The sequence below is a fragment of the Amblyomma mixtum genome, chromosome 7 (genome assembly GCF_055824585.1).
Source record: "Amblyomma mixtum isolate Tamu chromosome 7, ASM5582458v1, whole genome shotgun sequence".
NCBI lineage: Eukaryota > Metazoa > Arthropoda > Arachnida > Ixodida > Ixodidae > Amblyomma > Amblyomma mixtum.
In genome coordinates this window covers 151,039,175-151,053,216 of record NC_143018.1, presented here as the reverse complement: position 1 = coordinate 151,053,216, position 14,042 = coordinate 151,039,175, and the positions used below count along the sequence as shown (strand labels likewise).

At 52.2% G+C, this 14,042-nt stretch overlaps 2 protein-coding genes across 14 annotated transcripts in view; one reads left to right on the top strand and one right to left on the bottom strand.

The window, feature by feature from the left end:
* The window catches only part of LOC149337857 (uncharacterized), a 111,588-nt gene that overhangs the window by 63,781 nt on the left and 33,765 nt on the right, over nucleotides 1–14,042 (top strand). For 8 of the 13 annotated variants that reach the window (XM_089553566.1, XM_089553573.1, XM_089553569.1 and 5 more), the window contains one exon: nucleotides 1,075–1,265. The exons of the other annotated variants lie outside the window; for them this stretch is intronic. In XM_089553566.1, the coding sequence (XP_089409692.1) occupies nucleotides 1,136–1,265 (130 nt within the window). In that variant the 5' untranslated portion in view covers nucleotides 1,075–1,135. The remainder of the gene's footprint in view (nucleotides 1–1,074; nucleotides 1,266–14,042) is intronic. 13 annotated transcript variants of the gene reach the window in all.
* LOC149337858 (uncharacterized) lies at nucleotides 3,508–4,409 on the bottom strand. Its single transcript, XM_089553654.1, has one exon. The coding sequence runs from the start codon at nucleotides 4,360–4,362 to the stop codon at nucleotides 3,508–3,510; it is 855 nt and encodes a 284-aa protein (XP_089409780.1). The 5' UTR covers nucleotides 4,363–4,409.

Genomic DNA, 14,042 nt, shown 5'->3' with positions numbered 1-14,042 from the left:
ATGCAGACGGTTTTCTCCAGGTTGAGGGCCACCTGCCAGTTGTCGCACCATTCCGATATGTACAGCAGGGATTTGTTTAGCAGTATTTGGTCGGCAGAGCTATTGATTTCTTTGTACATCACACAATCATCCGCAAACATGATTCTCTCATAGTGGCCCAACAGAGTGGTAACATTCAGCTAGATGCCGATTACAAACACTACACTACCCTCCTTGGGGAAAGTTAAATGGATGTGCACACACTATCACAGTTCACTGTAGAGAGGTCTCTCACTGGCAAACAGTCACAAAGTCAGGTTTCAAAGTCAGAGAGATGACGTGGAGGTCTTCTGTTTTTCTTTGGATAGCGCCGTGTTGGAGAACTCTGGTGCAATGCAGGTGGTGTAGGCGGGTGCAATATAGGAGGCGCAGGCTAGTTCACTACAGGTGGTGCATATATGATGTCATCACGGTCGAGCTGTGTTGTGGCTGATGCTTGTTTGAGGCCGGAGACATCTTTGAAAAAACTTGAGTTTCGCGTTATTACTCTGTTTCCTCTCGATGCCTTGATTTGTGATCCATGAATGCTTACAATGGTATAAGGGTCTGGATCATAGTATGGAGTGAACTTGTCGCGTTTCTCTTGCTTGCACAAGACTCGTTGGCCGGTACAGAAGCGATGTGGTTGAGTATGTCTTCGTGCGTCAGCATGATGTTTGTTGTATGCCTTTTTCTCGAGCACGGTTGTTTTTTACCTTGTTCAGTCTTCATTGTGCGAAGGAGCTTAAGTGTAGCACGGCAAACGATTCCTCATTGGTCTGCCAAACAACAGTTCATGTGGTGATCTTCCTGTTGTAAGGTGTTTGGAAGATCTATATGACATCAGGAAAGTGTCAAGCTCTACTTTCCAATCTGTGTTCTCAAGCTGACTTGTGTGAACATGCTTTTTCAATGTTCTCATGAACCGTTCTGCTTCACCATTAGCTTGAGGCCACAAAGGTGTGATCCGATGGTGTTGAAATCCTAACTCTTTCGAGAGTGCAGCAAACTCTCTGCCTTGGAATGGTGGTCCATTGTCAGTTTTTACTTGTGCAGGGATTCCGAACTGGCAAAACACTTGTCGCAGCAAGGGAAGCACATTGTTCGCACTTGTGGAATGTGTGACTTGGACTACTGGGTATCGCGAGAAGTCATCTATTACCACCATAGCGTACTTCCCATCTGGGAACGGACCACAAAAGTCAACCGAAACTTCCTCCCAGGGACCATTGGGCGGTTCAGTGATGGCAAGTGGTTCTTGCTTTGCTTGGGGAATGACTGCTTGACATGGTAGGCAGCTTTTAATCAAAGTGTGCACTAGTTTATCCATGCCTGGAAACCAAATTTTTTCTCTCAGCATTTGTTTTGTTTTGACGATCCCTTGATGACCCTTGTGGGCGAGCAGCACTGCTTGCTTCTGCAGGCTAGTGGGAAGAACTAGGCGCGTTCCTCGAAGAACGATGCCCTCAGGTGTTGTTGTTAGTTCATTCTTTACGGATGCAAATGGCTTCAGTTCAACTGAGACCCAGCTGCTAGGTGTCGGGTGCTGGATAGCACTGACAAGTAATTGTAGCTGCTGGTCTGCTTTAGTTGCTTCAGCCACTTCTTGAACTGAGAAGGCATTTGGGATGCTGTGGCACTGGATGAAGTTAACATACTCGTTGGGTACTTTGTCGATGCGGGCATGTATTTTCATCTCAGGGATCGGGTGCCTGGAAAGGTAATCGGAAGGGTTGCTACTTCCTGCGGTGTGCTGTACATCAAACTTGTACTGTGGAATGCGTACAGCGAGGCGCTCAATGCGGGCAGATGGTGATGATCTTGGGTTTCCTAGTATGCTCACTAAAGGCTTGTGATCAGTCAGCAAAAGAAAGTGAATTCCACAAAGATAAAGGCGAAAGTGTTCCATTGCCCATACAGCTGCGAGCATTCCACGTTCTATTTGGGAGTAGCGGCTTTCAACAGGTGTGAGCGCTCTACTTGCATAGGCTATCACTGCAATGTGTTCACCGACACGTTGTGTGAGGATAGCACACAGTCCATGTGGACTTGCATCTACTACCAGTTCTGTCGGCTTGGATGGGCCAAAGTAAGCAAGGGTGGATGCATCTGACATGGCTTGCTTTAAGCTCTCAAAAACATTCTGCTGTCGTTCTGTCCACTCCCATGCAACATTCTTCAATGTCAGTTCACGTAATGGCTATGTGAGATCGGCTAGATTTCTCAGGAATCTGCCTGAATAGTTGATCATGCCTAGTAGGCTCTTCACTTCTTGCGGTGAATCTGGTGTTTTGATTTGTAGGAAGGCTGCTATCTTCTTGGGATCAGGACGAACGCCATCAGCTGAGAAAATAAGTCCAAAGAAGTTCAGTTCTCGTTGATGAAAGTGACACTTTTTCTCGTTGAGTGTCAGTCCAGCTTCTTGGAGTCGCTGCAGAACTGCTTTCAATGAGGCGTCATGCTCTTGTTTTGTTTGTCCAGAAACAAGGATGTCGTCACTAATATTCAGGACATTCGGGATGCCATTGAGCACTTGGCGGATGGTGTTTTGAAAGATTTCAGCCGCAAAGTTGAGACGTTTGTAGCGAAACAAGCCGACGTGTGTTGAGAAAGTTGTGAGCTGCCTTGAAGAAGTGTCAAGTTCCAACTGATGATATCCATTCTTCAGGTCAAGGTTGGAGAATGCTGTTGCTCCATTCAAGGTAACAATGATGTCATCCACTGTTGGACACAAATGTCGTTCACGTTGAATAGCACTGTTCAAAACACGCTTGTCAATGCAGATTCGAATTTCATCAGGCTGATGTGGTTTCGGCACAATAACCACAGGGGCACCCATGGTGTAGGTCGGATGGCTGGCTCTATGATGCATTCTGACAGGAGGCGTTCAAGTTCTTTTTCTGTGGCATCACGTAAGGCAAACGGAATACGCCTGTGTGGTTGTGCAACAGGTGGGACTGTGTCGTTCACAAAAAGGTGGATGTACTGATTTTTGAGTTTTCCAACTCCACTAAACAATTTTGGGGAATGCTTCCACGATTGACTTGTCACCTGGATTGTCAGAAACTTGGTACGTGATTTGGACAAGCCCCAGGTTGGTTGCTGCTGTGAAGCTTAGGAGTGGTGCACAGTTTCCTGGAATGACAAAAATGTCGTCTTCAATGCACTTATCTTTGTATCGCATTGTAACAGAGACATTGCCCAAAAGTTGAAGTGCAGACGTTGATTTGTATGGGAACACTCTGATGGATGTTTCTTGGATATTCATATTTAGGCGACAGCTCTTGAAGTCATTTTCACCAGCAATTGACACCGTAGCACCTGTGTCGATTATGAAAGTGACTGGCACATTGTTGACAGTGACAATAGCCTTTGGAGATGAACTTGCTTGAGGGGAAGTCATGGCAACAAAAACATACTCGTCGCTGCTTGGACTGGTGTCACAGGTGGCTGCAGGCTCTCTAGTACTTGAACTCTTCTTACTGCAGGCTAACTGTGGGTTTGAGTCATTGTCATAGTCCACTGCATGTACTGTTCTCCTGGTTGAGCGACAGAACCGTGCAAAATGACCAACCTTGTTACATGCCTTGCAAGTCTTGCCCCATGCAGCACAACTGGACCGACCGCCTTGGTGAGGCCACTTGCCGCCACAGTTGCGACAATCTGCTGACGAGACACGAGGTCGCTGCGGTGTGTAGGCCTGCCGTGGCATCTGTCGTTCATTTCTTTGGTGTTGGCCATGGTGTTGTCCTTCCTTGTGCACTGTGAACACCGCCGCGTTGTTATCGACGTGCTTTTCGATTTCGGACACATCCCGTCCGGTAACGTGAGGGAATGAAGCATGGCATACTTTCGGAGGCGAGACGATGTTGTGGGGAGAATGATTTGGTTCTTGACTTCAGAGTCGACGTTTTCGAAGTTACGGTGGCGAGAAAGCTGCCGGAGGCGCGCGTAGAAGGCGTCCAGTGACTCACCACCGTTTTGCTGAGCTTGACGAAATTTGTAGATAGCAAATGTTGAGTTCACTCGCGGCGCAAAATATGCATTTAGTTTCGCTCGAGCGGCATCGTATTCCGGCGTCGATGTACTACTCTGCGTGGTTTGGGTCGTGCTTGTAGCCGTTGCAGCTTGCGCAGCACTGTCGGGGAGCGAGCGATATATGTCGTAGACTTCTTCACCGACGTAGTGCAGGAGGAGCGCCTTCTTGCGTGCATCTGCCGAGATATCGCAAGCTAAAAGAAAGTTTTCAAACCTTTCTATCCACTTCGTCCATTCGTGACCACTATTGTTGTCATCGGTAGCGCGAAGGTCAAAACTCGGGAAGGCAGGGAGCACATGTGCCATGGCTACGATTGCCGGTAGCCGCTTGTTGCTGATGGGTGATTGGACGGACTGACTCTTGATGTAGTGGTACTCACGTGAGATAAAAGAGCACTTCTGACACCGTCTTAGTGTTCCCGGAGACTGTGATGGGGTCCGATTGATGAGATTGGGCGAGGGACTGATAAAGCTAGCCTGTTACTTAAGCCGCCATGTTTTTATTCTCTCATAGTGGCCAACAGAGTAGTAACATTCGGCTAGATGCCGATTACAAACACTACAACACCCACACCCACACGCGTGCGTATGACATCATCCGGAAGGCTGTACGACTAGTGCACTGCACGGGCTTGGGCCGGCCCGAAAGCCCGGGCCCGGCCCGGCCCGCAGGCCGGGACATGATTTGTTTTGCCGGGCCTGGGCCGGGCCCGAGCCTGAAGTTGCGGGCCCGGGTCGGGCTCGGGCTTAAAGCTGCGGACCCGAGTCAGGCTTGGGTCCGTACAGAAACGGCTAGTGTCCAACTCACTATTGCACAGTGAAGTACACAACTGCGGCATTGGAGCAGCGACACGGATGAGCTATGGGCCATGGTACGCGCTGAGAAAAAAACTAAGCTTTATTCATTGACTTACCTATTTCCTTATTTCCACGCCGCGGTGGCTTAGTGGTCAAGGCGCTTGATTACTGAGCCGGGGAACCACGGTTTGCTCCTAACCTCGGCGGCCGCATTTCTATTTAGGCGGCAAGCATGACAGCCATGTATTTTGTAGTATCATTGTTCGTTGAAGAAATTCAGGCGGTGGAAATGATACGGAGCTCTCTGCTTCGGTGTCTCTCACAGCCTGACTCCTCTTGGGCCCTTAAGCACCAAAAACATAGCTTTGTAATAAAGAAAGTTGGGGTTTGCTGCCCCAGCGGCTAGCGCCGACGAAGGAGACGAAGAAGATAGAAGACGAAGCTGACGAAGCTCGGGAGCGCGCTTGCGAACGCTGGCCTGCTGAACAGCACCGCTTGAACAAAGACCGGCCGTTCACACTAATTGTGCGAGTCGTCTCATTACACTTGGTGGAGGTGCTGCTTGCTCTTCTCCTGGAGCTACGCCACAATGCCGAGGCTACCAGGCTCTACCACGACAACCGAAACTTCGGCCCAACCTGTCCCCGCCGCTGTCATCTGTTCCGGTGCCGTCCGTCAGCGCGACCCTGCGATTTTCAGCGGCACTGACGACACCGATGTAGAAGATTGGCTGGCCTCCTACGAACGCGTGAGTGCTTACAACAAGTGGGATGACGTCGTAAAGCTCACGAATGTCATCTTCTACTTGACCGATGTCGCCAATTTGTGGTTCCGCAACCACGAAGCGGATTTTACTACCTGGGCGGCTCTAAAAACCAGCCTGACTGACGTCTTCGGCCGCCCCGCTGTCCGAAAACTTCGTGCTGCACAACGGTTGCGCAGTCGTGCCCAGCAGAACGGCGAGAACTTCACGAGCTATATCGAGGACGTCGTTGATTTGTGTAAGCGGCTCAATCCATCTATGAGCGAAGCAGACAAAATCCGACACATTCTGAAAGGGATTGAGGACGATGCGTTTCAAATGTTGTTGTCCAAAGATCCCCAAACCGTTTCCGACGTGGTGTCTTTGTGTCAGAGTTACGACGAGCTTCGCAAACAGCGACATGTCACCCGCCGTACCAATTGCTCGGACGACACCATTTCGAGCTTGGAGCAGGCAGTCCTGCCCACGATCAGCCGGCACTTCAGCACATCAAGCAGTTTGTGCGGGAGGAAGTCGCTCGTCAATTATCGCTCGTTACCTGCCAATCCATCCCAACGCCATCGCTGTCGCCATCTATTCAGCGTGTCTTCCAGGAGCAGGTAGCTGAGGTCCTGCCGCCCACTAATCCACCCCCTCTGGTCACTGCACCGCTGACCTATGCAGAAGCACTCGCCCGGCCACGACCTCAGCCAGTTGTGCCTGCTTATTCGCCACCTGTCACCGTGTACCCTCAGCGGCAGCTCGCCCCTGCACTGCCACTCACTCACCATCCTCTGCCTCGAACCGGTCCCCGCCCTATGAATCCGTGGCGTACCCAAGATAACCGCCCGATATGCTATGCTTGCGGTCTCGCTGGTCACGTGGCCCGCTGGTGCCGCACGCGCGGATCCGGTTCTCACGACTACGGGCGCCCGCCGACGTACGACGTTCCGTTGCCTTCCGTACCTGTCTCTTCTGCTCTGCCTCCTCAGAATCCCTCCCCTTCCAGCTCCGACTCCTACAACCGCAGCCATCGGTCGCCGTCTCCTCGGCGCCGTTCGCTCTCTCCTATGCGCCGCCGGTCACCACCCCTCCAAGCGGAAAACTAGGCGCCGCAGTTCCGGAGGCAAGAACTGCGCCGTCGACGACCGTCTCAAGCCCTATCACCGCTCCTACGAATGTTATTGAAGTGATCGTTGAAGGCGTTACTGTTGACGCGCTCATTGACACTGGTGCTGCCGTGTCCATCATTAGTCGCAACTTGTGCCGCAGACTAAAAAAAGTGATGACGCCGCTTTCGGACCTTTCGCTTCGCACCGCCAGCGCTGACCCCATTCGCCCTCTGGCAGCGTGCACTGCCCGCCTCGTCATCCATGGCCTCTCCTACACCATTGAGTTCTTCGTTCTCACCCGCTTCTCTCATGACATCATCCTCGGGTGGGACTTTCTGTCCGCGCATCACGCCATCATTGACTGTGCACGTGCTGAAATTAATTTGTCGCCGCTGTGTGATGCTCTTCTGGACGCCTCCCCTGTTACCGCCGCGCCTATTCTCGCCGCTGACGACGTCGACGTGCCAGCTTTCTCATCTGTTCTCGTGCCGCTGACTTGTGCTGCCCTCTCTGACGCTACTGTCCTTTATTCACCCTCTCCTCTTTGTGCGCACCGAAAATCTGTCATGCTCCCTCATGCCGTGCTCACACTTTCTGGTGGTTGTGGTGCCCTGTACGTCGCGAACCCGTTGCCTTTCCCCACCACTTTACTTCGGGGAGAATCGCTTGGCACAGTTGATGTCATCGATCTCGACGACGCTTCTCCTGTCCTTGATGAGCCTGCCGCCCATGACATCAACGCCCTCACTCCTCCCGCTGACATCGCCGACCCGTCCTCCTCGGATATGTTTTCCCATTCTGTCGATGCCGCTCTACCACCTCACCACCGCGCCCAGCTCATCGCTTTGCTGCAGCGCTTCCGCGCATCCTTCGACTCCCCTCAAGCACCGTTGGGTCGTGCAGCAGCGGTTCGCCACCATATCGGCACTGGCACCCATGGACCCTTGCACCAACGCCCCTACCGCGTCTCCTCCGCCGAGCGCCGCATCATTGATGAACAGGTGAACGACATGCTACACCGCGGCGTGATCCAGCCCTCTCACAGCCCGTGGTCTTCTCCGGTCGTGCTCGTGAAGAAAAAGGACGGCTCCATTAGATTCTGCGTAGACTACCGCCGGCTAAACAAAATTACTCGGAAGGACGTCTACCCCCTGCCTCGTATAGATGACGCGCTGGATTGCCTGCAGGGAGCAGAGTACTTTTCTTCGTTTGATCTGCGCTCTGGGTACTGGCAGGTGCCGATGGCCGAAGTCGATCGCCCGAAAACAGCTTTCATCACACCTGATGGGCTGTATGAATTTAATGTGATGCCCTTCGGTCTCTGCAACGCGCCTGCCACATTTGAGCGTATGATGGACAACATCCTCCGTGGGCTTAAATGGCAGACATGCCTCTGCTACTTGGACGATGTTGTCATCTTCTCCCAGAATTTTCCTTCCCATCTTCTTCGCCTCGAGAGTGTTCTTCGCTGCCTCAGTGACGCTGGACTGCAGCTAAACTTGAAAAAGTGTCGCTTCGGCGCCCGACAGCTGACTATCCTAGGCCACGTCGTGTCCAAGGATGGTGTACTCCCGGACCCTGCCAAGCTCCGCGCAGTTGCTGCTTTCCCGAAGCCCACATCCCTGAAAGAACTCAGAAGCTTTCTTGGCCTTTGCTCCTACTTTCGCCGGTTCATCAAGAATTTTGCTGCCGTTATCGCCCCGCTGACGCAACTTCTCGCTGGTAGCAACGACTTGTCGGCTTGGTCCCTTGCATGCGACGAAGCTTTTTCAACGCTGCGCCAGCTCCTCACCTCTCCTCTGATCTTGCGCCATTTCGACCCTTCCGCGCCTACAGAACTGCACACAGACGCCAGCGGCATTGGTCTCGGTGCCGTTCTAGCTCAGCGGAAACCCGGTTTCAATGAGTACGTTGTTGCTTACGCCAGCCGTGCGCTCACAAAAGCGGAGACTAATTATTCCGTCACAGAAAAAGAATGTTCGGCGATTATTTGGGCGATCACAAAATTTCGTCCTTACTTATATGGGCGCCCGTTCGATGTCATTACCGATCACCATGCCCTTTGTTGGCTGTCGTCACTCAAAGATCCGTCTGGCCGCCTCGCTCGTTGGGCTCTGCGTTTACAAGATTACGACATTCGGGTCATTTATCGTTCCGGCCGTAAACACTCCGACGCCGACGCTCTCTCGCGCTCCCCTGTGACCTCTGAGCCTGACCCACCATCTATTTCCGGCCTCACACCTTCTCTTGACTCTATTGATATGGCTTCTGAGCAGCGCAAGGATCCTTGGATTACTTCTCTTCTGGATTTCCTAGCCAACCGCTCAGCGCACCTCCCTTCTCGAGCGCTCCGTCGTCAAGCCCATCACTTTGTCGTGCGTGACCAGCTGCTGTACCGTCGGAACTACCTCCCCGATGGTCGCAAATGGCTGCTCGTGATTCCTAGGCATCTCCGCTCCGCCATTTGTGCCAGTTATCATGATGACCCGCAATGCGGTCATGCCGGTCTGCTAAAAACTTTTACCCGCCTACGCCTTCGGTATTATTGGCGGGGCATGTACCGTTTTGTCCGCCAGTACATACGCTCTTGCCTGGAATGTCAGCGTCGGAAGAACCCACCACCGCACTCACCTGCTCCTCTGCAACCTTTACTGTGTCCCGTCCGGCCATTTGACCGTGTTGGAATTGACCTTTATGGCCCTCTTCCCTTCACTGCCGCCGGCCACCGCTGGATCATCGTCGCCATTGATCATCTCACGCGCTATCCGGAAACTGCACCGTTACCAGCTGCGACCGCCTCTGAGGTAGCCGGTTTCATACTTCAGAACATCATTCTTCGTCACGGTGCGCCTAAGGAATTGCTCAGCGATCGGGGTCGCGTCTTCTTGTCCGGCGTCGTGGAAGCCCTCCTTCGGGAATGTCATATCGTTCACCGCACGACGTCTTCGTACCATCCGCAGACCAACGGCATGACCGAGCGCTTTAACCGGACCCTCGGCGATATGATGGCCAAGTACATTTCTGCCGATCACTCAGACTGGGACCGCGTTATCCCTTTCGTTACCTACGCTTACAATTCTGCAACGCAAGCCACTACTGGTTTTTCCCTGTATTTTCTTCTCTATGGTCGCGAGCCTTCCTCCATCATGGACACCATACTCCCTTACTGCCCCGATACGTCCGAATTGACCACCGTCTCTCAATCCGCTGCGTACGCCGAAGAATGCCGTCAACTGGCCCGTTCCTTTACTTCTCACGACCAGCACCGTCAGAAAAGCGCCCGCGCCGCTTCCCCCGGTCTGCCGCCGCCTTATGCTCCTCAATCCTTGGTTTGGCTTTCGGTGCCCTCCTCCAGCTCGGAGCAGTCTACAAAACTGCTGAGCCAATACCAAGGCCCCTATCGCGTTGTTCAGCAGACATCCCCAGTTAACTACCTGATCGAGCCCCTCACGCCTTCGTCTGACAATCGCCGCCGCGGCCGTGAAATTGTGCACCAAGACCGCCTGAAGCCCTACTACGACCCAGCCATCGTCTCGAGCCCTTAGGCAGCCAGGATGGCGCCTTTTCACCCCGGGGGTATTGTAATAGAGAGAGTTGGGGTTTGCTGCCCCAGCGGCTAGCGCCGACGAAGGAGACGAAGAAGATAGAAGACGAAGCTGACGAAGCTCGGGAGCGCGCTTGCGAACGCTGGCCAGCTGAACAGCACCGCTTGAACAAAGACCGGCCGTTCACACTAATTGTGCGAGTCGTCTCATTACAGCTTTTATTTTATAGCTATATTTTTCTCATGTGGTAAAATTCAAGAACTAAAGCGCGTTTGGTTTTCTTTTTGATCAGCTGACCGGAACGTCTCCTAAATGAAATAGCCACAAAATCTCGTGAGAGTTTGTAAATCTCATCTCATAAGTCTACCCCTCTTCGCTTCTTCATCCTCCGGTCTTCAACCGCTCTTAATTGGAAATTGATCGTTCGTCATCCCAAAACATACCTATACACTATTAAAATGCATTCGGGAAGAACATATTAGTTTAGGACGCTTACGGTCTTCAAAACACACACCGTGAAATACTCAAGCCTTTCAGCTTTTTGTTTCTGATGAAAAGCGACCAGTTCGGCTATGAGTTCAACCTCTGAGATCGCGTCCACTAAAAAAAATGTCATCCCACCGCTTGCTAGGCAGCTTTAATGTTTATACGTTCGGGCGGCAAAATATAACTGATTAAAATCATGGGGGAATGCAAAGTGATCTACTGCGCGGGTAAGCAGCTCTTTTTGTTTGGCTCTCCGAACTCCCCGAGTTTATCATTGCGCACCTACACGAGATCACTGTCCAAAAGACGGGCCTGCCGAGCACAACTCTTAAATCGCTTCCTTCTGGGTTAAAAAGAACCAACTTTCTGCAAGCCAAACTGTGGTTTCAGAACCTTTGTCGGCCAGTTTCTTATCGGTCCAGTAGCAGTGAACTTGCTCAGAGTGAGCGGTATACCTCAAGCGTTACTGTGAAACGGGCCGGGCTCGGGCTTCAGGTCGCGGGCCCGGGCCGGGCTTGGGCCTCAGATTGAGGCCCGTGCAGTGCTCTATGTACGACAAATGATTGCGTCGCTGTTTTGGCGCGAATGTTGTCAGGAAAACTGGCGCCACCTGGAGGTTGGCTAGTGGTGAATATATATAGGGGAACGACAATTACATGATTGTCTGAAGTGGCGGTGCTCGGTTTCCTGTGTGCGTCATACGGCGGCTTGTTGACGTTACCCTATTCTTGCAATGGCTCGGATTTTCTGCACCATCTACGAGCACACAGGCACACACACTAACACACAGACGCCGCCAGCGTTCCCGTAATGAGAATATTATTTTTTCGCATTAAAGCCGACCTCATTCTTGGCTTCTCCCCTACTTCTGCCTGAACGGCTCTTTGGGTCGTGAAAATATAGCCCAAACACAGACGACCACGGGGAATTGAAGAGACGAAACGACCCAAACAACGTAGCCTCTCTGGTGTTTTGGCTGTGATGCGTCGTCGGCAAACCTTGTCATGACCACGTGATCACAACGTCACCTCACCGGCGGGCTATAAAAGGAGCTGCCTGAATAAATCGTTCGTTCTTGTTGTGTCATTCCTGCGTGATGCTATATAACAGTGGCGACGAGATAGCGCGCCGGCGCTAGGCGAACTTACGTGCTCAAGAATGAGTGCCGGGCGGCCACCGGAATTCACGGATGCAGAAGGTACCGGCTTTGTCAAAAGTAACCAGGCTGTATGGTTTGCTTCTAGCTTGTACAGTGGAGCCCTTGTGGCTTTCCTAAAGATCGAAAGGTGTTGGAAAGTAAGAAGACCCCACTTCCATACCTTTAACGACTATTTCAGCTTCAGGGAAGCTGTCAGGGCTCCACTGTACGAGCTAGAAGCAAACCATGCAGCCTGGTTACTTTTGACAAAGACTGTACGTGGCCTACGTATCGTGTTCGGCTAGAGGCTTACTTTGAAGCCCATAGCATCGCGCAACCAACGAAGAAGCGAGCGCTGCTCATAGCTTCGCTCACAGACAGTGCGGTGCGAGTGGTGCAGGGGCGGTGTCATCCAAAACAAGTGAATGAGCTCATTAACGAAGAAGTCGTCCAGCATTTCGAAGACCACTACGCTCCGCAAGTTAACGTGATCGCTGCAAGTTATGCTTTTTCAGGCGCTCGCAAAAAGACGGGGAATCTGCCCATGACTTCATTGCGGAAATTAGACGGCTAGCAGAGAAGGGCAACTTCGGAACGTCTCTGGAGCGCATGTTACGGTACAGAATTGTGTGCGGTGTGCAAGATGAAGACGTCCGGCGACATTTACTGACTCAACGGAAGCTTACACTAGAAGAGGCGGAAGACTTTGCTGTCTCAGCACAGAAAGCCTCCCAGAACGCCAAAAGCATGCACTGTGCAGAGCCAGGAGAGGTACATTTTGCCCGTCAAAAGAGCCGTTCATCGAAGCCGCGCCCATGGCTGGAGAAGCGCGATACATGTGGCAGGTGTGGTGGCGAGTCGCACACCGAGGGGGAATGCAAACACCTTCACGCGGTGTGCTACCGGTGCGGCAAACGAGGACATCTGCGCTGGGCGATATTCCAGGAGTGCAGGTGTACCTGGATGATATTATCATCGGTGAAAAAAAGGGCGATGTATCAAGGCTGAAGAGGGTGCTGCAGCGCCTGCGGGAGTACGGTCTCCGACTGCACAGGAATAAGTGCAAATTCCGGCAAGACGAAGTCACTTTTCTCGGCCATCGGATCGACGCTAAGGGTCTGCGACCAAAGGACGATAACATCAAGGCTGTTATCGAAGCCCCAGAACCTACTTCGGTGAGTGAGCTGAAAGCTTTTCTCGGACTTGTAAATTATTACGGCAAGTTCTTGCCCAATCTGGCCACTGTGCTGGCTCCGCTGTACGCCCTCCTAGCTAAAGGAGCCAAGTGGCAGTGGAACAAGGAACAAGAAAAAGCTGTTCAGAAAGTTAAGCAGGCAATTGTGGCTTCCAAGTTCCTTGCTCATTTCGACCCGGATAAGCCACTGCGGCTCGAGTGCGATGCGTCACCAGTTGGCATTGGGGCCGTTTTGTCCCACCGTGTGAACGGTGTTGACTACCCCATCGGGTTCCGGTCCAGGACACTCACAAAGGCAGAGCGTAACTACTCTCATTAGAAAAGGAAGAACTGGCACTGGTATTCGGCGTCGCACGGTTCAAGGACTACTTGTACGGACATCGGTTCGTGTTAGTAACCGACCACAAGCCTCTTACTGGTTTATTCAGTCCAGGCAAAGCAATACCACCGATGGCGGCTGCGAGAATCCATCGCTGGGCCTTGACCCTTGGCAACTACAGCTACACATTGCAGTACCGCAAGGGCAGCGAGAATTCCAATGCCGACGCCCTCAGTCGCTTGCCATTGCCGGTTACGGAGCCACGGGATGTCGCTGCCGACGAGTACGTTTTGTATGCCCAGTGTCTTGAGGAAACGGCGGAGGAAACAGAGCTAACCGTGAGCCACAATTTGGTGTACTGGGGACATCGCATTGTTCTACCTATGGTGGCGGCAAAGCGTTTGTTGTGTCTGCTCCATGAGACGCACCCTGGTATGACGTCCATGAAAAGCACGGCGAGAACGCTGTTTTGGTACCCGGGTCTGGATTCTGACATAGAGCGACTGGTGAAATCATGCTCTATTTGTGCACAGGTCGCTGCGATGCCACCAGCACAGATACCTTTGGCGTGGCCAGCAACCGGGGAAAAATGGAGCAGACTACACGCAGATTTCGCAGGCCCAATGGACAGACATATGGTATTGGTCGTCG